We start from the raw sequence: 22562 nt of genomic DNA, 5'->3' as shown, positions 1-22562 counted from the left end.
AATCGGTGGCTAGTTATGGTTGCCTTTGCTTCCTTCTGCCCCACTCTTTTTTTCCTGTGCCCGCAGCATTTGGAAGTTCTGGGACTAGAAACTGAACCCTCACCATAGCAGTGACCCAAGTCACAGCAGTGACAACCCCAGATCCTTAACTGGCTGAGCTGCCAGGGGATGTCCCTTTTGCCCCACTCTTTCCCCTCCTGACTTAGACCAAAGCCTGCTAGATCCCTGGTGCGCTCTGATGCATGCAAGCCTGGGGTCTGCCCTCTCCTGACCACCTGGGGGCCTTTAGCTGCTGGGTGGGGCCAGATCCAGTGCTCCCACCCTGTGGTCCCGCCAAAGTGCTGCTCAGGGAGGAGCCCTGGAACAGGCAGGGTAAGCAGTGCCCAAGAACCTACATTCCCCGGGAGGGCCTGACAGAGGCCTCATGCCTCAGGCCTACGCTGGTTCTGCTGTCTCATGATTTCACATGGTCTTCTAAGCTATAGATTGTTTTATTTTATTTATTTTTTGTCTTTTTAGGGCCACCTCTGTGGCATACGGAAGTTCCCAGGCTAGGGGTCAAATTGGAGCTGTAGCTACTGGCCTATGCCACAGCCACAGCAACATGGGATCTGAGCTGTGTCTGCGACCTACACCACAGCTCACGGTGACACCAGATCCTTAACCCACTGAGCGGGGCCAGGGATCGAACCCACAACCTTATGGTTCCTAGTTGGGTTCGTTACTGCTGCACCACGACAGGAACTCCCTAAGCTGTATTTTAAGATCAAGAAACATCTTGGAGTTACTGTCGTGGCGCAGTGGAAATGAATCCAACTAGGAACCATGAGGTTGTGGGTTCGATCCCTGGCCTCGCTCAGTGGGTTAAGGATCTTAGTGTCGCCATGAGCTGTGGTGTAGGTCGCAGACATGGCTCAGATCCCGAGTTGCTGTGGCTGCATTGTAAGCTGGCAGCTACAGCTCTGATTCAGCCTGGAAACTTCCATATGTCATGGATGCGGCCCTAAAAAGCAAAAAAAAAAAAAAAAGAAAAGAAAAAAAAGAAAAAGAAAAGAAAAGAAACACATCTCAAGCCGACTCCTATGACTGCCTGTGTGGCCTTTGCTGTGCCTCCGAGGTTTCTCAGGGACTCAGAAGGCCAATCTGTTGGGGTTGCTGAGTGTGCACCTCTGAGAACTGGCCCAAGTCAGTCTACTGGCTCCCCAGACCCTTCTCTCCATGAGACTCCAGGAGACAAGCAGGTAAATAAGGTTAGAGCCCCAGGCCAGGGCTCTGGCCATTGGCTGCTCTTCACAGGGAGGCAGGCTGATCTGGGCAGGGCAGCAGATGTCTATCTGCTCACCTTTAATGAAGGCAGCATGAGCCCCTTTTAAGATCTTGTCATTTCTTTTTAAAATTTTTTATTTTTATTTTTATTTTTTGGCCACGCCTGCAGCATGTGGAAGTTACCAGCCAAGAAAGTGAACCCACGCCACAGTTGTGACCTGCATCACAGCTGCAGCAAGGCCAGATTCTTAACCCGCTGTGCCACATGGGAACTTCCCATCTTGTTGTTTCTTACCCTGAATAAAACCAACCGATGCCTTATTCGCCCACCTTTTCACATGCACAGTTTGCTGCACAGAGCATTTTCATCATGCCCTCAGGGCCATCCTCCTGTCTCTGACTTGCCTGAGGGCCACACAGGAAGCTTGGGGCTGCCCAGCCTCAGCCCTGATTCACCAGGGACCTCCTGCTGTTCATCTCTGCTCTATCCAATGCCTCTAAGACTAGGCCAATGCATCACAAGACTAGGGTGGCGCTAGTAAGTGCCGGACACAATTCTTCTCTTGTCCACTGATCTGGTGGCTGATTGTTACTCTGGCATTCCCCCCTCCCCAGTTTTTTTAGATATTATTGACACATAACATTGCGTAAGTTTATGGTGTATGACCTGTTGATTTGATACATTTATATTGTGCAAAGTGGTGACCACTGTAGAGCTGGGTCACACATCCATCCATGGGGTCACACAACTACCATTTCTTTTTGGTAGAGAGAATGTTTAAGATCTACTCTCTTAGCAGCAATCTAGTATGTAATACAGTATTATTCATTTCTAATCACCATGCTGTACCTGAGAGCCCCAGAACTTACGGATCTTATAACTGGAAGTTTTCACTCTTTAATCAACCTCGTTCCTCTTGCCTTGATGTCCCAGAGAACGCAGTGTGTGTACCCACACGAGGACAGGGGCCCTTGCTAGATGGTAAGCCCCTTCAGGGCAGGGTTCATGTCGCATTCATCTCTGGGGCACGTCGATGTATTTGACTTTCTATAAATGCCTACGGAAGAAGTGAAAAGGCAAAGAAAACATTTGGAAGTCAAACTGGGACACCTCAGCCACCCCCTCTTTCCCCAAGGGCTAAGGAAACCATCTCCACTCCATGCTTTTTTGTGTTCTGGGCTTTTTCGCTGGCTGCTTTTCCTGCGACACTGGTAATACGAAGATTCTACTCTAGAGTCAGAGCTTTCTCTGGAGACAGCTGGTCACCCCACTCCCTCTGAAACACGAGTCTTCGTTCAGCCTATCCCGATTCATCCAATAAACATTCATTCAGCAGATACTTATTGAGGCAGGGGGCCAGGCGCCTGGGATGTGTCAGTGGCCAAAGCAAAGTTCCCACTCTGGTGGAGCTTTTGTTAGAGCCCAGAATCCCCCACCCTTAAGGTAAATGCCTGAAGGTGAGCTAATCCCACACAGGCAGGCAGGCTGAGTCGGTCCCTGTTTCTGCAGACGCAGCTCATGTACAAGTGGGCCCAGCCGAAAATCTGCAGCGAGGACCTGGAGGGGGCGGTGAAGCTGCCCGCCTCTGGTGTGAAGACCCACTGCCCACCCTGCAACCCAGGCTTCTTCAAGACCAACAGCAGCACCTGCGAGCCCTGCCCTTATGGCTCCTACTCCAACGGCTCCGGTAACCCCTCTCCTGCCCCACTCCACCCCCACATCCCTTCCCACACCACCCCTGTGGGCGGCCCACGTGGACACTCTGGGGGGCAGCCGATCTTGGACTCGTCCTTCCAAGGGACACAGCAAAGGCCAGGCCACCTCTGAGGACTGAGTTCAGGAGAGGAGAGGCTGGGGTGGGCCCTGACCATAGGCCTGAGTCACACTTGAGAATATCTGCCTTCCTCTTCATTCCAACCTTGAATGGGACTCAGGCTGAAGGGACCTGATCCTCAAAACAGAAGCATGCAGGGAGTTCCCATTCTGGCTCAGCATGTTAAGAACCCGACTAGTATCCATGAGGACGCGGGTTCGATCTCTGGCCCCACTCAGTGGGTTAAGGATCCAGCATTGCCATAGCTGCAGGGTAGATCGCAGATGTGACTTGGATCTGGCATTTGCTGCGGCTGTGGTGTAAATCAGCCACTGAAGCTCCGACTCAACCCCTAGCCTGGGAACTTCCATATTGCCGCAGGGCACGGGCTTAAAAAGACAAAACAAAAGCAAGAACCCAGAAGCTTCCAGCATGTAGCAGGAATGCTAAAAGGAAGGTTTGGGGAGTGGGGATGGCCAGCTTGACACAATCAGAACTTGTAAGCCACTCTGCAAAAAGGAGGTGGGGGATTTGTGTTGCTACTGATATGAAACGCATGTGCTGATAATTCTGTGACAAAAAATGGGAACTCTATGTATCAGACTAGAAGAGACATTTCAGCCTTGAAATGGACAATCTGATGGACAACAAGTAGGCCGGCTGAATACTGGAATGAAGGGTCAGTATTTACACCCTGAGTTGGTTAAATACATTGTCGGAGTGTTAGATACATTGGTTGTTGGTTTTTTTGTTCTGTTTTGTTTGTCTTTCTGCCTTTTCTAGGGCCGCACCTGCGGCATATGGAGGTTCCCAGGCTAGGGGTCTAATCGGAGCTGTAGCCACCGGCCTACCCCAGAGCCACAGCAACGAGGGATCCATGCCGAGTCTTCGACCTACACCACTGCTCATGGCAACACCAGATCCTTAACCCACTGAGCAAGGCCAGGGATAGAACCCACAACCCCATGGTTCCTAGTTGGATTTGTTAGACGGGAACTCCTAGATACATTGTTAATTAAATACATTGTTAATTAAATACATTGTCAGAGTCAGCTCGTGGCACTGCGCCCCACCCTGTCAGGCAGCCCACTGCTGTTGTGTCTGTGTGATGGCAGCAGAGTCAGGGTGGCTGCAGCCTTCCTTCTGAATGCATGGATCTTATGGCTCCCCCAGATTGTAGCCACTGCCCAGCGGGGACTGAACCCGCCGTGGGGTTTGAATACAAATGGTGGAACACGCTGCCCACGAACATGGAGACGACCGTCCTCAGTGGGATCAACTTTGAGTACAAGGGCATGACAGGTAAGCGCCTCCTCCTTGACCTTGAGCTCTCGACTCCCTGCACAGCCACAGGCACTCCTCCCACCTCTCGTTTCTTCCCAATAGTGATGTCAGGAGAAAAATGCTCTCCCTTGAAGCTCCACTCCCTGTGGACATATACATATATTCTGCCAAACTTAATTTTAGACACAGAAACAGAACTGGAAACAATGTACACTCACTCCAAAGGTCAGGCTCAGGGTTTAGACTCTTTGACCAGAGCAGCACAATAAATAACACGGTTCATATTCAGTGCTGCCTTAAAGGCTGGTGTTATCTTTTGACCAGAGTGTCACCGGGGTGCGGGTTTGCCCTGCACCCGAGACCCCTGGGCATTAATCCCCCCCTCTCCTTTTCCAGGCTGGGAGGTGGCTGGCGACCACATTTATACAGCCGTTGGAGCCTCAGACAATGACTTCATGATTCTCACTCTGGTGGTGCCAGGATTTAGGTGAGGATTACAAAGCTAAGGGGAAGCCCAGGCCACTTGTGGCCACATCCAAGTCCCCGAGAGCTTGGAGTGCTGGGGAGGAGAGGGCTTCTGGCTTGTGGAAGTGTCAGCACAGCGCAGAGGAGACCGCGGTAACGGTCTGACAAAGTTCTCCTGAGTGCTAACACTCGTTCGTAGTTGCTGCCCAGGCTGGTCGCCTACTGCTCTCTCATCCCATCTAGCTCCTCCCATCATTTGGCCTCATGCTATTCAAATTCTTCCTCCTCAAAGCATCAGATAAGATTTTTTTAAAATCTATAAAAAATACGGCCAGAAGAGCCCATAGGTAATTCATCTTTATTTGGGGAAAGAAGATTGGGAGAGATTGTTCTTACTGTTATATTTATCCCCATATCCCAAGAAGACCTAAGATAATAAGCAATTTGTTTGCCATTTAAAAAAATACTACAGGCAGTGTGGTATGGTGGAAAGAACACTGAACTAGAAGACAGGGCACTTGAACTTTGCCACTTACTGGCTTTGTGAACTTGGGAAAGCCACTGTGCCCCATTGGCTTTAGGCTCTTTGTCTGTTAGTCTGATTTTGGACTAGCTCAGGTTGAGACCATTATTCCAGTCCATCAGCACCACCATGTAGACAGGAGCTGGGAACTGGAGGTCCTCAGAATTCAAGCAAATGGCCAAAGCCAAAAGAAAAGCCATGAATGTATTTTCAAACCAAAGTGAACTCTTATGCCTGTATGTGTTTAAAAGATGAAGGGGACCCACTGAATGGGCTTCCCTATTACCAATGTGGCTTCTCCATTCTCTCCTTCAAGCTCCCTTATTTCTATCCCTGGCACAATGCTCAGCCTATGGTAGTTGCTCCAAAGGCATTAGTTTCTGGGAGTTCCCATCATGGCTCAGTGGTAACAAACCTTACTAGTATCCCTGAGGACTTGGGTTCAGTCCTTGGCCTTGCTCAGTGGATTAAGGATCCAGCATTGCCATAAACTGTGGTGTAGGTTGCAGACACAACTCGGATCTGGCATTGCTGTGGCTGTGGTGTAGGCCAGTAGCTGTAGCTCTGATTTGATCCCTAGCATGGAAACTTCCATATGCCCTGGGCATGGCCCTAAAAAAAAAAAAAAGGACAAAATGGTATTAGTTTCCCTTCCCTTAATTTACATTACTCAGAACTGAACAGCTATATCCCATGTTTATGAGGTGAGCAAACATTATTAAATTTTTTTTGGCCACCCCATGGCATGTGATGTGGAAGTTCTAGGGCCAAGGATCAAACCTGAGCCACAGCAGTGACAATGCCAAATCCTTAACTGCTAGGCCACCAGGGAACTCCTCAAACTTCTTAGACTTTTGAGGGATAACAGTCCCCAAAGCACTTCCTCACTCCACCCACCTCACCACCCTACCCACTGGGCAAGGCTCTCTCTTTCCCAAAAGGACCAGCCTGAACACTATGCTAAGGAAATTGCAAGTTGGGAGTTCCCTGGTGGCCTAATGGTTAAGGATTTGGCATTGTCACTACTGTGGCTCAGGTTCAGTCCCTGTCCCAGGAATCTCTGGATTCTGCAATTGTGGCCAAAAAAATAAAAATAAAGGAAATTACAGGTTGAAGTACTTTTTCATTCGACCTAGGCAAAACCCCTGTTATCCTGGGGCTGGGGTGGGGGTGTTGAGCTGCCCAGTGACTGTAGATAATTGACATCTTATGATATTGCAACTTTTTTTTTTTTTTTTTTAAAGGCTGCACCCATGGCATATGGAGGTTCCCAGGCTAGGGGTTGAATCAGAGCTGTAGCCGCCGGCCTATGCCACAGCAATGCAGGATCCCAGCCACATCTACAACCTACACCACAGTTCACAGCAATGCTGGATCCTTAACCCACTGAGTGAGGCCAGGGATCACACCTGTGTCCTCAGGGATGTTAGTCAGATTCATTTCCGCTGAGCCTCGATGGGAACTCCTGACATTGCAACTTTAATGTGCATATGAATCACCTGGGAATCACAGCAGTGCATAGATCCTGATTCCGTGGGTCTGCAGACCACCTGCTAGCGAGACCATGCAGTGCTTTACAAAGCACTTCCACATCTTCTGGGCCTTTGGATTTCAGCACAATGATGGGAGGAAAACAAGAAAGATATCACTTTAGTGTTACAGGTGAGGAAACTATAGTTTGGCTAAGTCAAGGTCACACTGCTAGTGTGGCAGAACTGGATTTAGTCCGCGCTCTTTCCAACATATTCGGAACTTCGTCCTATCCCCCAGCAGACCCTTTGCTGCCATCTAGCCTCTGGGACTGACTTTGGATTTCTGCCCCGCAGACGTCCCCAGTCGGTGATGGCAGACACGGAGAATAAAGAGGTGGCCAGGATCACATTTGTCTTTGAGACCGACTGTTCCGTGAACTGTGAGCTCTACTTCATGGTGGTATGTGGTCCTGGCTTTGCCTGCTTTGGTGCTTCCAGGGACTACTGGGAGGGTTGGCCCCCCTGCCTCGTTGGCGCACCAACAGAACGGACATCCTTGCTCATGGGGATTTCACAGAGGAAGGGCCCGACTCTGTCAGGGGCTGCACCCTTTAGCGTGGGTCTAACTGACTGCTGGCCCCCAGGATGGCAGCAGTGTGGGCACCCTCTCCCCCTCCAGCCACCCAGCTATGATGCCTTCTTCACTCATCTGTCTTGGGTTCAGGGTGTGAATTCTAGGACCAACAGTCCGGTGGAGACCTGGAAAGGTTCCAAAGGCAAACAGTCCTATACCTACATCATCCAGGAGAACACAACCATGAGCTTCACCTGGGCCTTCCAGAGGACCACATCTCATGAGACAGTAAGACCCTCCCCTGCCTCAGACCCCCCCAGCTCCCAGCGGGGACCTCTGACCTGGGAGAGTGCCTAGCATTAGCTTAAGTATGAGCTTGAGCTTCAGAATCCAAGGATTAGAAGACTCTAAGCAGTCAAGCAGAGAACTGCCTCTTCCGGCCCCCTAAGGAGCATCTCGCCTTGTCCAAATAACTTCCAGGGGAAGATGACACTGCACACTCCTAAAATTACCTCTCCCTCCTGAGCAGACCCTGCCCTGAGGCCACGTGTGATGCCTGATCAGATATACCCTATTCAGCCCTGTTCTTGTTTATAATAATAATAGTAACTCGGTTTTCTCTTCTTAACCCAGAGTAATGCAGTCTCACTGCAAGAAAACTTAGGAGACAGAAACAGGGAGTTCCCTTGTGGCAGAGAGGGTTAAGGATCCAGCATTGCCACTGTAGAGGCTCAGGTCGCTCCTGTGGCATGCATTTGATCCCTGATATGGGAACTTCCACATGCCGTGGGTGAGACCAAAAAATTTTTTTAAAGACATGAGCAAAAAAGAAGAAAATCACCCACAATCCTACTACCCAGAGATAACCCAGTTAACATATGGAGTATCTCCTAGCCTTTATTTCTCCATAAATACTTTTTTTCTTGTATAAGGAAAAAAGTGCTTTTTTAAAATATGAGTATCTACTGCATATATCCCCATGGTACTTAATATTTTTATATGTCATTTAAACTGTTCAGTCTCATTTTAAAATGACACAAATGGGGAGTTCCCCTTGTGGCTTCGTGGGTTAAGAATCTGAGTAGTATCCATGAGGATGAGTTTTGATCCCTGGCCTCACTCAGTGGGTTAAGGATCTGGCACGTTGCTGTGAGCTGTGGTGTGGGTCACAGACATGGATTGGATCCCATGTTGCCGTGGCTGTGGTGTAGGCCGGCAACTGCAGTTCTGATTCAACCCCTAGCCTGGGAACTTCCATATGCCGCGGGTGCAGCCCCCTAAAAAAAAGACCAAAAAAAAAAAAAAAAAAAAAAAAGACGCAAATGTAGGAGTTCTCTTGTGGTGCAATGAGTTAAGGATCCAGCATTGTCACTGCAGAGATTTGGGTTGCCGCTGTGGTTCAGGTTCAATCCCTGGCCCGGGAACTTCCACATGCTGTGGGTGTGGCCAATATAAATAGATAGATAGACAGATAGATAGATAGATAGATAGATAGATAGATAAAATGACACGAATGCTTCTAAAGATTTTTCTCAGGCATCATAGGTTAGCTCATGCTCTAGGTCCAGAGCACTCAACTGCTGCTGCTCAGGCCTTGGCCCACTCTCCTCTTGTCTCTTTATTTCCAGGGGAGAAAGTACACCAATGACGTGGCCAAGATCTACTCCATCAATGTCACCAACGTTATGGATGGGGTGGCTTCCTACTGCCGTCCTTGTGCCCTGGAGGCCTCTGACCTGGGCTCCTCTTGCACCTCTTGCCCTGCCGGCTACTATATTGATCGGGATTCAGGAACCTGCCACTCCTGCCCGCCTAACACAATCCTGAAAGCCCACCAGCCTTACGGCGCCCAAGCCTGCATACGCTGTGGTCCAGGGACCAAGAGCAACAAGGTGCCAGCAGTGGGCCGTGCATGCTACCCTTGGCCATCTGGATGGGCCACCTCAGAGGGTGGGGGTTCTCGAGGGGCTGATACCCAAGGACTCCCCCGCCCGGTACACTCCTAGAGGATGCCCATCCAGGCTCTGACCTCGGGTGGAGAGTTCTTAGCTTGGTTTTCATGGTCTGGGCCTCAGTCATGGACAAGTCTCCTCTTCAGGGGATGGGAGATCTGTGACCTGGTGCAGAGGGTTCTCTGGCATCTGTGCAGTGACCTGAAGGGAAGGAGTAATGGGACCTGTGGCTCAAATTCAGCCAACTTCAATGCAGCCCCTTATCATGCCCCCTCTTCTGGGGGAAGGTAGCCTAGCTTTGCTGGGACATACCGTTAATTGGCAGTGCTATCTCCTCTCTCAGGGGTTTCTTCTAAAGTGGAACAGCAGTGCTGTTGCCCCAACACGCTGTCTGAATCTAAGAACATACTGCGACCAAAAGCTCTTAGTGATTCATTAATGCTTTTAAACAAACTTGTTTAAAACTGATCACAACCACAGGGACACACATCCCTGTGCGTAAGACATTGTTTATAGAGTCTGCAGACATCGCTCAGTTTAGCTGTGCAGTAAATGCATCAATCCTGCAGATCCCTGGCGGCCTCTCTGGGGCACCTTGGACTTGCCACAAACATCCTCCTCCAGGGCTCCCTCTGCTGCTCGGGGAGGGACTGACAGTAAGGCCACTCCTGCATGGGGACCTTAAGACAAGCAAGGAAGGGGTTTATGGTTCAGTTTCTCGCAGAAAGCCTGGGGCAAAGGAGCCTGGGGCTCAGTGATTTTTAAATGGGGGAGGGGACCAGGCTTGTAGCTGCTCTTCTGCCATCTGGACACCCTTCTTCCAGTTAGCCCCCTGTTGTCTTCTGCTTGCACGTAAGAAGGGCTAGTTCATGTCTTCAGAGATATAACCTAGGCAAAGGAAGAAGGCTCCAGAATGTGACCAAACTACCTACTGAAAAAGAAGTCTGGGTTTGTACATTGTATATATGCTAATGATTGAATGGCGAGAGGTACATAGACCCCACTAGCCTCTGTTTTGGGTCTTTTCTTTTTCTTTTATTTATTGTGTAGGCTGCAGCCCGCAGCAGCTTGATATGGGATCTCAGTTCCCAGACCAAGGATGGAACCTGGCTCACAGCAGTGAAAGCACTGAACCCCCAACCACCAGACCCCCAGGGCACTCTGTTTCACATCTTTTACTGCCCACCAATCCGTTCTTCCTCTTCTTTTACCCCACCCCCCTCTGTGGGCTGGACCAGGCTGGGGAGAGTCCTGCCCCTCTCGGCCAAGCCCCCTCAAGGCCTAACACACCCCTTTCCTCTCAGATCCACTCTCTGTGCTACAATGATTGTACCTTCTCAGTCAACACTACGACCCGGACTTTTGACTACAACTTCTTGGCTTTGGGAAACACTGTCTCTCTGGCTGGAGGGCCGAGCTTCACTTCCAAAGGGTTGAAGTATTTCCACCACTTTACCCTCAGTCTCTGCGGAAACCAGGTAAGGTGCGCAGGTGCTGATGGTGTGAGGACAGGGGTGGGGGCAGTGGATCAGAGGCCAGAGAGGACACAGGAGATTCAAGCAGAGGATTGAAGAGATTCAAAGGTTGTTTTTTGTTTGTTTGTTTGTTTGTCTTTTTGCCTTTTCTAAGGCCACTCCCTCAACATATGGAGGTTCTCAGGCTAGGGGTCTAATCGGAGCTGTTGCTGCTTGCCTACGCCAGAGCCACAGCAATGCCAGATCCGAGCTTCGTCTGTGACCTACACCATAGCTCACTGCAACGCTGGATCCTTAACCCACTGAGCAAGGCCAGGGATCAAACCCGAAACCTCATGGTTCCTGGTCGGATTCGTTAACCACTGCACCACGATGGGAACTCCTGTTTTTTTTCTTATAATGAAAAATTTTAGGAGTTCCCATTATGGCTCAGCCAGTTAAGAACCCAACAGGATCCATGAGGATCTGGGTTTAATCCCTGGCCTTGCTCAGCGGGTTAGGGATCCAGGCTTTCTGCAAGCTGTGGCATAAGTTGCAGACATGGCTTGGATCTAGCGTGGCTGTGGCTGTGGTGTAGGTTGGCAGCTGTGGCTTCGACTCAACCCCTAGCCTAGGAACCTCCATATGCCACACGTGTGAACCTAAAAATATATATATATATATATATATTTCAAAATATTTGTATTGGAGTGGAGTACAGTTGATTTACAATGTTGTATCAGTTTCAGGTGTATGGTGAAGCGAATCAGTTATATATAAACAGATATCCGTTCTTTCTTCCCACATAGGTTACTGCAGAACACTGAGCCGACAGAGGTTTTTAAATTATTATTTTCCCTGGGGACTTTTGTCTCTAAAATCAAATCATTTGGATTATAAACATTTAGGAAAATGAAAGTATTTAAAATAAGGTGTACATTTACTCTTCTCTGACCTTTTTCCCTCAAAATGATTATACAAAAACTATGCACGTACATCAACTCTACTTCAATTAAAAGAAAAAAAAAAACTACCCAGGATAGAGCTTTTTATTTTTTTTCCCCTTAAGAAAGTAGTCTTCAAGGAGTTCCCTTTGTGGCTGAGCGCTTAACGAACCCGACTAGGTGACTAGGATCCATGAGGATGCAGGTTCAATCCCTGGCCTCACTCAGTGGGTTAAGGATCCGGGCTTCGCCATGAGCTGTGGTGTAGGTCGCAGACATGGCTCAGATCCTGTGTTGCTGTGTCTGTGGTGTAGGCTGGCAGCCGTAGCTCTGATTCAACCTCTCCCTAGCCTGGGAACCTCCACATGCTGTGGGTGCAGCCCTAAAAAGCAAAAAAAAAAAAAAAGTAGTCTTCAGTAATCATGGCACATGTCACTTGTTTTCTAGAGGCTGGATAAAATATTCTTAGTTCATCTATATGTATCTTTGCTGATAGTGCATGTTACCATCAGCATTTCACACTGTTGCAAATATTGTGGGTCCAAAATTCAAAGGCAGACATGTAAAGGGAAATCACACCGTGACTGTACTTGACTAAATTACAAACAAGTCTTTAGTGGTTGGAAAGTTAGTTTCAAATATTACAAAATCAAGAGCATCTTGAGTCTGTGACTCTGGGTGGAGCTAAGGCCTCTATACCACAGCAGCATGCAAAGAAGTTGATTTGTTGGGAGTTCCCTGGTGCACAGTGCATTAGGGATCCTGTATTATCACTGCTGTCGCTCAGGTTACTGCTGTGGTATAAGTTTGATCCCTGGCCTAGGAACTTCCAGAGCTTCTGCATGTTGTGGGCACAGCCAAAAAGGAAAGAAAAAAAAAAAGTTGATTTGTGTATATAGAGAGAACATGCCAAAAAATAAACTAATCTGTGAAAATTTAGAGACAGATGTCTCTATCTTGTTTTTTGAAAGTCTTTGAAGAAGTTAGAAGAAAGCCTTAGAAGTGACAGTGATAACTTGGGAATTGAGGCTTATTAAAACAAGCCCAGAAAGTAAAAGTTCATTCAGTGAGTTGGGAGAGGGAAGATGGGAATTTGGAGAGTCTTTTTTTTTTTTTTTTTTTTTGGTCTTTTTTAGGGCCCTATCTGCAGCATATGGAAGTTCCCAGGCTAGGGGTCCAATTAGAGCTGCAGCTGCCAGCCTACACCACAGCCACAACAAAGCCAAATCTGAGCTGCATCTTTGTTTTTTGGTTTTTTTTTTTTTTTTTTGGTCTTTTTGCCTTTTCTAGGGCCGCTCCCGTGGCACATGGAGATTCCCAGGCTAGGGATCTAATTGGAGCTGTAGCTGTGGGCCTACACCACAGCCACAGCAACGTGGGATCCGAGCCACGTCTGCGACCTACACCACAGCCCATGGCAACGCTGGATCCTTAACCCACTGAGCAGGACCAGGGATCAAACCCACGACCTCATGGTTCCTAGTCAGATTCATTAACCACTGAGCCACGACTGGAACTCCTGAGCTGTGTCTCTGACCTACACCGCAGTTCACAGTAAGGCCGGATCCTTATCCTACTGTCGAACCTATGTCCTAATAGATACCAGTGGGGTTTGTTACTGCTGTGCCACAACGGGAACTCCTATTTCCTTATTCTTATATAATGTAAAGATTTCCTTCCATTCCCATGTTCTTTATCTACTTCTTACAATTCTAAAAATAAACTGAGATAACAGATTTAGCAGCTTAGCTCTATTTGTACTAAAATTTATAACATTGAAATCCTACATTCTAAATGCTTAGTCCAGGATAGAACTAGAGACTCTCGTGCTAAGTGAAATAAGTCAGAAAGGGAAAGACAAATACCAGGCGATATCACTTATATCTGGAATCTAATATACTGCACAAAATTAATCTATCTACAGAAAAGAAACAAACTCATGGACATGGAGAACAGACTTGTAGTTGCCAAGGGGAAGGGAGTGGGATGGACTGGGAGTTTGGGGTTAGTAGATGCAAACTATTTCCTTTGGAGTAGATAAGCAATGAGATCCTGCTGTATAGCACAGGGAACTATATCTAACCACTTGTGATGGAACATGATGGAAGATAATGTGAAAAAAGATTGCCTATATATAAGTATATATATCTGGGTCACTTTGCTGTACAGTAAAAATTAACAGAATATTGTAAATCAACTATAACAATAATTTAAAAAATAAATGCTTAGCCCACTTAAATTTCAAATATTGAACAAATGATTTCATACTAGCAAGCAAGTTGTATATTGATATTCTATAAAATTAAGGACCTTAGAAGGAACAATATCTCAATGTTTCTTTTGTTACAAAATCTCGAGGAAGGCGTCTCAATCCTACCGTCTTCTAGAGTTCTGTACAGTTTGGGTTGTTAAAGACTGGAGGAGAAGCAATCTTCTATTGATAAATACTTTTAAATGGAATAGGTTCCAATTGGTCCTAAGATGTGCTCCCTTGAGATAGAGAGAGGGCTGACTATGGGGTCTGTTTTAACCCCCTGGGAGACTCTGTCTGGAAAGAGCTCCCAAGATGAGCTCCGAGGAAGACCCAGAGAAGGAATGTGAACCAGGCCAGGTGTTCAAGTAATTCTCATGGGATCAGTTACACATTTCAGTATCTAGGTACAGAAGGCCCTTAACAGGTGGGCTGGTAGGTCGGATCCCCACATGGGCTGCCACCATCACAACCCTTCTCACACAGGGCTCCCTGGGGACTCCAAGCAAACAAGACTGGGGATCTCTGAGCCAGAGTGTGAGAAACTAGGACACCTGGGCCTTATTCTCAGCTTTAAATCTGTCTTGCAATTAGAACTGGGATGAATCATTCCACTGCAACATACTCCTGGAAGGCTGAAATTTTAGATGTGCGAAAACTGTTCCCTATTGCCTTTGGGGAGCTTGTGGGAGTTCCTCTGTACCACTCACCCCTCCACACTTTTCCCCACGTCCCCAGGGTAAGAAGATGTCTGTGTGCACGGACAATGTCACCGACCTCCGGATTCCTGATGGCGAGTCGGGTTTCTCCAAATCCATCTCGGCCTACATCTGCCAGGCAGTCATCATTCCCTCGGAGGTGACAGGCTACAAGGCCGGAGTGTCCTCGCAGCCTGTCAGCCTCGCCGATCGACTCATCGGTGAGTAGCACAGGTGCTCTAGCCTGTGTGAGCGTGCATCTGTAGGAGAGGGAGTGAGGCTGCCAGGCTCTGAGGGAAGAGGCCCCAGAGGAGGGACCCAACCTCCCGACCTGGTTTCTCTTCCATGCTGGGGGACCAAGTGCCCACGGGGCCACTGACAAACCTGTGGTCCCCTCTTTCATGAGCCACCCAGGGATGGGAGGGGATGAAGGAAGGAGGGATGTGGGCAGGTACTGAAAGAACTGAAGTGGGTGCCAGCTAAATGCTACTAGTGAGAACTAAACAGGAGCTCTGATTTGGCAGGGGTGACAACAGCTATGACTCTGGATGGAATCACCTCCCCAGCTGAACTTTTCCACCCGGAGTCCTTGGGAATACCGGACGTGATCTTCTTTTATAGGTGAAAATGAGAGGCCAGGCAAAGGCCAGTGCAACCCAGGCTCCTCTGCAATCTCTGTGGCGTCCCTCCCTCTCTCGCCACCTACTACTTATCAAGCCAGAACACATCCAAGGTCTAGCAGATCCGCCCAGCCATGAGCACGAAAGGCTGGGAGTTTCCCACGCCAGCTTCTTGGGCCTTACTGGGGCAGGTCTGCCCCTGGCGGCGGGGAGGAGTATTGGATGACAACCCTTCCCACCTAAGGAGGCTCCTAGGAAGGCTCATGCACTTGCCAGCCTTTCTAGACCAGTGCATTTCCCCTTAACCAGATCTCCCTGAGCCCCACTCTCTCCTGTGTGTCAGGCTAGACACAAGTCCTGACTTCCCCAGCGAGGGAACTGTTCCATGTTGAGTTCGTGGCTCTCCAATGGCACAGATGAGTGACTCGCTCCCCCATGGTGGCTGCTTTCTCTGCAGGTCCAATGATGTGACCCAGTCCTGCAGTTCTGGGAGATCAACCACCATCCGCCTCAGATGCAGTCCCCTGAAACCTGCTCCTGGAAGTCTGCTGCTGCCAAGGTAAAGGCATGTAACAAAGTCTCCCTTCCTTGGCCTCATTCGGTCCCAGGAACCAAAGATGACTGAAAAAGATCAGAACAGGAGACCATCCAAGATCTATTCGTGGGCTCTTGGGAATGCAGTCACGGTTCTAAACCCTTGATCTTTAGATGTCAAGAAGGGAGCAGAAGGAAGAGTCAAAGCTACCTTGGCTCTCCCTGACCACCATGGGGACAGCAACCCAGCAAAGTGACTAACTGCTGCGGCTGAGAGCCAGATCCAATTCCCTTCCTCCACTTACTAGCTCTGTTACGGATACAGTTCTTCTTTAGGGCTCTTCCTCCTTTCTTGTAAAATGAGGATAGTAATACATTTCTTCAGGGGGTCGTTGTGAGGGTTAAAGGAGGCAATGAAGTTTGAGGACTTGCCCTGGTGTCTGGCAGGACTTGCTATTATCATGAGGATGAGTAAAGGTTTAGGAAATCCTAGGAATCTCCCCCCAACTGAAAGACCCACGTCTGAGTTTAATAGCTGAGTGCACTAATTTGATTGATTATAGACCCCCCCACCTCCCTTTTATTTCATATAACACCAACTAACCTCTTGAGGGGCACTGGTGTCTTGAGGAAGGTGGTTTGGGAGATGCTGCTCATAGACAACCACTGATCAGGGAGACGGGGAGCCGAGCAGGATCTTCTGACTCAGCAGTGGTGTCAAAACACTGTCCTGCTCCCCACCCTCCGTACCCTTCTATCCCCTCACCCTGAGAATCCTGTCCTTGTGGCGAACATCTCAGTAAAGAATGTGACACATAGCCTGAGGTTCATTCCTGAACCCTCCCCCACCAGGGAAGCTGCATCAAAGTGACTCTTGGAAAATGTCACATGTCCACGGGGAGAAGCGGAGCCTCTGAGGGCTTATTTGGGCAGCCACGCTAGAGCTCAGACAGCTTACGTTAGCTCTCATCTGAGGTCAGCAGCAAAAGTGGGCAGAGGACGGAGCCTGGGGGAGGCCAGGAAGGCCTCTTCTCATCAGGGAAATCGGAGAGCAAAGCCTGGGTTAAGGGCTAGTTGGAAGGATCCTGGTGGAGCCAACAGTTTGGCAAGGAGAGGATGTATCAGGCAAGCTCTATCTGAGAGGACTTCAGCCAGATCTTCCCAGCAGCCCAGCGAGTGAGTGCTCACATCTCCTTTCTGCTCTGCCAGCACATGCTCCGATGGGACCTGTGACGGCTGTAACTTCCACTTCCTGTGGGAGAGCGTGGCCGCTTGCCCGCTCTGCTCGGCTGCCGACTACCATACCATCGTCAGTAGCTGCACAGCCGGGATCCAGGTAGGTTTCGCTGTGTGGGGGCTTCCCAGGAGAGACGGGAAGGTGGTGTCTGAGTTCCTTGTTTTTCTCCCCAATAGAAGACCACTTACGTGTGGCGTGAACCAAAGCTGTGCTCGGGTGGCATCTCCCTGCCTGAGCAGAGAGTCACCATCTGCAAAACGATAGACTTCTGGCTGAAAGTGGGCATCTCTGCAGGCACCTGTACTGCCATCCTGCTCACCGTCTTGACCTGTTACTTCTGGAAAAAGAATCGAAAGTACGTGGTGGGATGTTGGAGTGTGGGGATGGCTGGGGTTGGATCACTGAGCTGGGAGGAGAGCGTCTAGAGAGAGCACAAACTGATGGGGCCTTCTTTGCTTCCTTCCTTCCTTGCTTCTTCCTTTCTTCCTTGCTTTCCTTCTTTCTTTCTGGTCGTGCCCACCACCCATGGTCAGGGATTAAACCCGTGCCACAGCAGTGACAACACCAGATCCTTAACGGCTAGGCCACCAGGGAACTCCTGGGGTTTCTCTCTGGGGCTTCAACCAGAGACTTGTTGAGCCACTTTTCCTTAGTTATCCTGACTCCTAAACAGGGATGGTATCACATGGCATTCTATGAATGGCTGTTAGATTCTCAAAAGAAAAGCAAAGAGAATTCTTAGTTTTGTTATTGTTAAAAATGAAAACAATGACTTCACAGTTCCATTATTTCTATTAAGCTTTGAGGTCACAGAAACAGCTAGACTTAAGGAAAAAATATCACTGATCTGGGAGACAAGATTCCTTAGCTATATGGCCAGCCCAATGCCATTGTGGTACGCTTCAGCTCTGTTACCCACGGCATGGGAATATCTGTTTATGGCCCAGCCTTTCTCCTTCTTCCCCCTGCATTCCATACTTTGATGTCCCATCTTTCCCATCCCCTTGTTTCCTAGACTGGAGTACAAGTATTCCAAGCTGGTGATGAACGCTACCCTCAAGGACTGTGACCTGCCAGCAGCTGACAGCTGTGCCATCATGGAAGGCGAGGACGTGGAGGACGACCTTATCTTCACCAGCAAGAAGTCACTTTTTGGCAAGATCAGATCGTTTACCTCCAAGGTAGGGACCCTGGCCAGTGCACTGAGCTCAGCCTGGAGCACTGGAGAAGACACCAGTCCTGGGACACCGAATGGCCCCATGCCATTTAGGGACCACTGTCCTGCTTTCTGTGCTTCTGCACCTGGCTTCTGCTTTCTGTGCTTCCACGCTTTCTTCTGGGGCCCTTTACAAGCTTCCTTCTCTCCCAGTACGCACTCCCAGGGATGGACTGTTTGGGCCTTTTAACTTCTAGGAGTATTGGACCATCCGTGTTGTAAAAATCCTCCCCTCCCCTGCCCCATTTTTTTTTGGGGGGGGTGGTGATCTCTAGGATCAACTTCTGGTGAAGTGAGGCTCTCCTTTGGCCAGTGGAGGGTGCTGTAATCCAGATATCAGGGTGCAGTCCTTTGGGGTTGAGTCATGGCCAAGTCTTAAGCTCTTCATCCCTGAGCAATTCTGAGCTGGGAGAGTTGACTCTATGTGGGCAGGTGCATGAGTTGGAAGCTCATACATGTAACATAGGCAACACTGTTGCTGGGCGTGAGGCAAGCAGAAAGGATTCCAGCAACAGCTCCAGGGCCACTGCCCTCTGCAGCCCTACTCTGCCAGCACCCACAGCTCACTACTGCTCTGAACCAGTTCGTCCAAACTGGGTGGGAAGGGGAAAGGACGGGACTGGAGGGATGGCGAGGAAAGGCAGGCAGGCAGGTAGGTACTGGCTTTGCTGAATCTCACTTCTTTGTACTGACCTTCCAGGGTGACTCCCCCGGCCTCCCCGAGACCTTGACTTTTTTTTTTTTTTTTTTTTTAATGGGAAAACAACTTACCCTGGGATCCTTGGGTGTTTCTGGAAGTTTAGAAACTGCAAAGATGTGAAGCAAGGGTTTTAGAGATGCTTCTTATCCTCTGACTGAAGGGAACAAGAAGAAGAGAAGAGATCTTATGGCCATGTTTCCACAAAGGCACTGCAAGCAGGAATTTCCTGAGGGTTCCTTCTGTCACCTGTTTTTCCATTTCTCTCCTTTGTTCCCCAAACTTGTCCACGTGCAGCAGCCAGCTCCTGTCACCATCTCTCTTTCAGAGGACTCCTGATGGATTTGACTCGGTGCCACTGAAGACCTCGTCAGGAGGCCCAGACATGGACCTGTGAGGGGCACTGCCCTGCTGCACCTGCCTCCTCGCCGGCACAGCACCTTCTAAACCTGTGGCAATGTGGGTGCCAGCTTCCTGCCACACCCACTGCTGGAAACCTCTTCATTGTGGCCTTATCAGAAGTTTGAATTTCAGATCTTTGTTTTGTTTTTTAATAGAATCCCTGAACCCTCCTTTCTGCTTGCCTCAAACCTGCCAAATATACCCACACTTTGTTTATATTACTCCCTTGCTTGCATCTTGTTTCCCAAAATGGTCCAGCCTTCGGAACCATCGCTTCATCGGCTCATATTTCTTAGAGCTCCGGAATGAAACTATTTCTCTCTTCTTAAGTATAGAGATGACTTCCTCTGGCCTCTTATTTAAGGGCAGAGGCAGCTGGGAGTTTCCCTGACCACTTGCCCTCAGCCCATGACTTAGGAGAGGCTGGCTCAGGAGGTACTGGCATCCCCTCGTGGTGGCCTGGACTCAGCTCTCCTGGACACCAGCGCAAATGGGTATAATGGATGGGTGGAGGGCAGAGGAGTAAGGCCTGGGTGAGAAAAGACTTGATAAGCACAAAAAGAGGCAAGGCGGAAGGTTTTTTGTTTTTTAAACTAGGTACATCATTCCCTTTTCTTAAGGAAGCTATAAATATTCTCACCAGAGTCACAGAGAAAGTTCCTTGAGAAAATGCCCTGATGGATCCATTCTTCCATCACCACCCCAGAGAGGAAGCACACTGCCAGTGAGTAAGAGTCCTCATCCTTGAGGCCCCTGTTCCTAGAGGCTTGGGCCATATTAGGGCACGGGTGTATCATGTTTTGAAAGAACACACGGAGGTGAAGGTTTTAATGGGGCCATGTGGGGGAGCCAGCCCACAACAGGAGGGGCCTGAGGTGGCCATGATGTCTGCTTCTAACCTGAATTCATCTGCTCAGCCACAGAATAAACAACCTCTAGGCTGCCCAAGAAAGGCATGGACTTCCAGTCCCTGCCCCAGCACCAGATCCAAATCAAGTCTTCAAGTAGGAAAGCCTGGGGGAGATGGACAAAGTGTTCACCAAACTGGGACCCTTCCCACTTTCAATTCCCTGTCCTCCCCTTTTTCCCATTCTCATTTCCTTCATGTGCTAAAAAACTAAAGAGACCTGTGGCCCCGGGTTTTGGTAGCACCCACTTTTGAAAGGTGAATAAAGTGAACCTCCTCTGTGGCCCTTTTCTCCACTTCCACACCAAGTATAAGCAATGACCTTTATGCATCTAGAATGGTAAAACTGGAGCAAGAGTTTAAATTCTCTTTTTCTTCCTACCAATGGCAATTCTCTTTCCCTCACTAGCAGACTAAAATGACCGTCCTTGGTCAAGGGTCCAATTGCCCATAGTTTGTGACTGTCCCTTTTCTCAAATGGCCATTTGTTGACCAGATGTTAGGTAAAGGACGGAAATGGCACTTCTAGGTGGTTTGTCTGTCACATGATGTTTTGCTGATCTGATTGGCCACTGCTGTCCTGCAGATGGTCTTATAAAAGAGACAGTGAGAACTGGATCCCAGCTTCGATGTCTGGCCAACAACAGCACCACTGAAGGCAGGCTGTTCCTTTGGTTCAATAAATCTAGAAGCTTTTCTTTGGTATCTAAATCCTCCCTCCTCTTGTAGGATTCAGGCTTTCAGAACCTGTGGCTGTGTTGGAATTTCTCCTGATGGATGCAGATAGCTAGCTTCTGAGCTCCAGCCTAAAGTTTTCTGTAGCATCAACAATACCCCAGGCATCTGCTTTTCCAGGGAACAGCTTTCTTTTGTGACAAAAGCCACAGAAGGTCTTTAGATTATTCTAGAGTCAGATGGAAAAAGTACATACCTGCTGACTTCTTTATTCTGATCTTGAAAGTGAGTTCCCCCAGAGCAACCTCAAACTCCACTGATTTAGTCATAATGCTTCAGCAGATCGTCCCTGTGTCCTGCCAGGAACTCATGAGCTATGCTATCGGGGTCACCTGATGCTCCCTAAACAGCTTAGACACATTAGATACTGTTTAATAGCTCTGCTGAGATGTAATTCAAATACCATACGATTCGCTCATTTAAAATGTACAATTTGGGGAGTTCCCCTTGTGGCTCAGTGGGTTAGGAACCAACTAGTATCCATGAGGTGCGGGTTTGATCCCTGGTCTCACTCAGTGGGTTAAGTATCTAGCGTGGCTGTGGCTGTGGCGTAGGCCAGCAGCTGCAGCTCTGATTCAACCCCTAGCTGCCTGGGAACTTCCATTTGCTGCAAGTGCAGCTGTAAAAAAAAAAAAAATAAAGTATAATTTGATAGATTTTAGCATACTCACAGAACTGTGCACCCATTATCACACTCAAATTTAGAACAGACATTTTACGTGGGGAAAAAACTACAGTGTTTTGCACAAGCAATTGGGAGAGGGAATGTGGGCTCGGGAGATAAAATACTCAATCCTATTTGGTTACCTAGAGTCCAAGAAGACACATGTAACTCTCCTCATGCAGGTGTCACCTGTATGTGGCTGGGAATACAAATGAAGAAGATGGTGACTCAAGGACCAGGGGATTTCTTATGTTAACAAACCTTTTTTTTTTTTTTTTCAGTCTCACTCTATATTAAAGACTGACTATATTTATACAACAGAGACTTTGTAATGGATTTTTCAACGTTGTGAAACTCAATTTTGGTCTCCTCAAGACTGCCTGGATTTCCTTTTTGCTCTGTATTCCATAAATTTGTAGTTTGTTACAGGATGGGTATCTCCTGTCACATTTGTGTGTGTATGTGAAATAAAAACATAATTTCTAGCTTTTCTTTTTTTTTTTAACATAAGTTGGATGGCTGGATGGGTGAGTGAGAAGTGGTAAATGTCCTTGAAGCTTAAACTGAAGAGGAAAAGGATTCTGGCACTCCAGAGTGACAGAGAGAAGAGCGTGCTTAGGAGCAATGCAGACCTAGCATCCATCAACCAAAGCCTCGGATTCCACAGGACAAAACACATCTCATGATGCTTTACCTCCCAAGATGGGGTGAGGATCAAAAGAGAACACTTAGCATGTCAGTTCCATTCCCTTCTGGTTCAGGTTTTTTGTTTTTGTTTTTTTGTTTTTTTTTGTCTTTTTGCTATTTCTTGGGCCGCTCCCGTGGCATATGGAGTTTCCCAGGCTAGGGGTCC

The 22562-nt window shown here is 48.5% G+C and overlaps 1 protein-coding gene across 8 annotated transcripts in view; it reads left to right on the top strand.

The window, feature by feature from the left end:
• KIAA1324 (KIAA1324 ortholog) overlaps nt 1–22194 on the top strand; it is a 72323-nt gene extending 50129 nt beyond the window's left edge. For 2 of the 8 annotated variants that reach the window (XM_021090088.1, XM_021090089.1), the window contains exons 9-21: nt 2777–2954; nt 4254–4382; nt 4761–4851; nt 7179–7284; nt 7549–7686; nt 9027–9290; nt 10655–10828; nt 14738–14918; nt 15222–15318; nt 15775–15876; nt 17061–17187; nt 17265–17443; nt 18104–22194. In XM_021090088.1, coding sequence (XP_020945747.1) covers nt 2777–2954; nt 4254–4382; nt 4761–4851; nt 7179–7284; nt 7549–7686; nt 9027–9290; nt 10655–10828; nt 14738–14918; nt 15222–15318; nt 15775–15876; nt 17061–17187; nt 17265–17443; nt 18104–18494 — 2157 coding nt within the window. In that variant the 3' untranslated portion in view covers nt 18495–22194. Of the gene's footprint in view, nt 1–2776; nt 2955–4253; nt 4383–4760; nt 4852–7178; nt 7687–9026; nt 9291–10654; nt 10829–14737; nt 14919–15221; nt 15319–15774; nt 15877–17060; nt 17188–17264; nt 17444–18103 lie in introns of all 8 variants that reach the window. The other 6 variants (XR_001308467.2, XR_002343534.1, XR_002343533.1 and 3 more) reach the window with 6 other exon arrangements.

Source organism: Sus scrofa, chromosome 4, assembly GCF_000003025.6.
Source record: "Sus scrofa isolate TJ Tabasco breed Duroc chromosome 4, Sscrofa11.1, whole genome shotgun sequence".
Taxonomy (NCBI): Eukaryota; Metazoa; Chordata; class Mammalia; order Artiodactyla; family Suidae; genus Sus; species Sus scrofa.
Note: the sequence above shows the minus strand (reverse complement) of the source record. Positions and strands in the feature narration are given on the sequence as shown.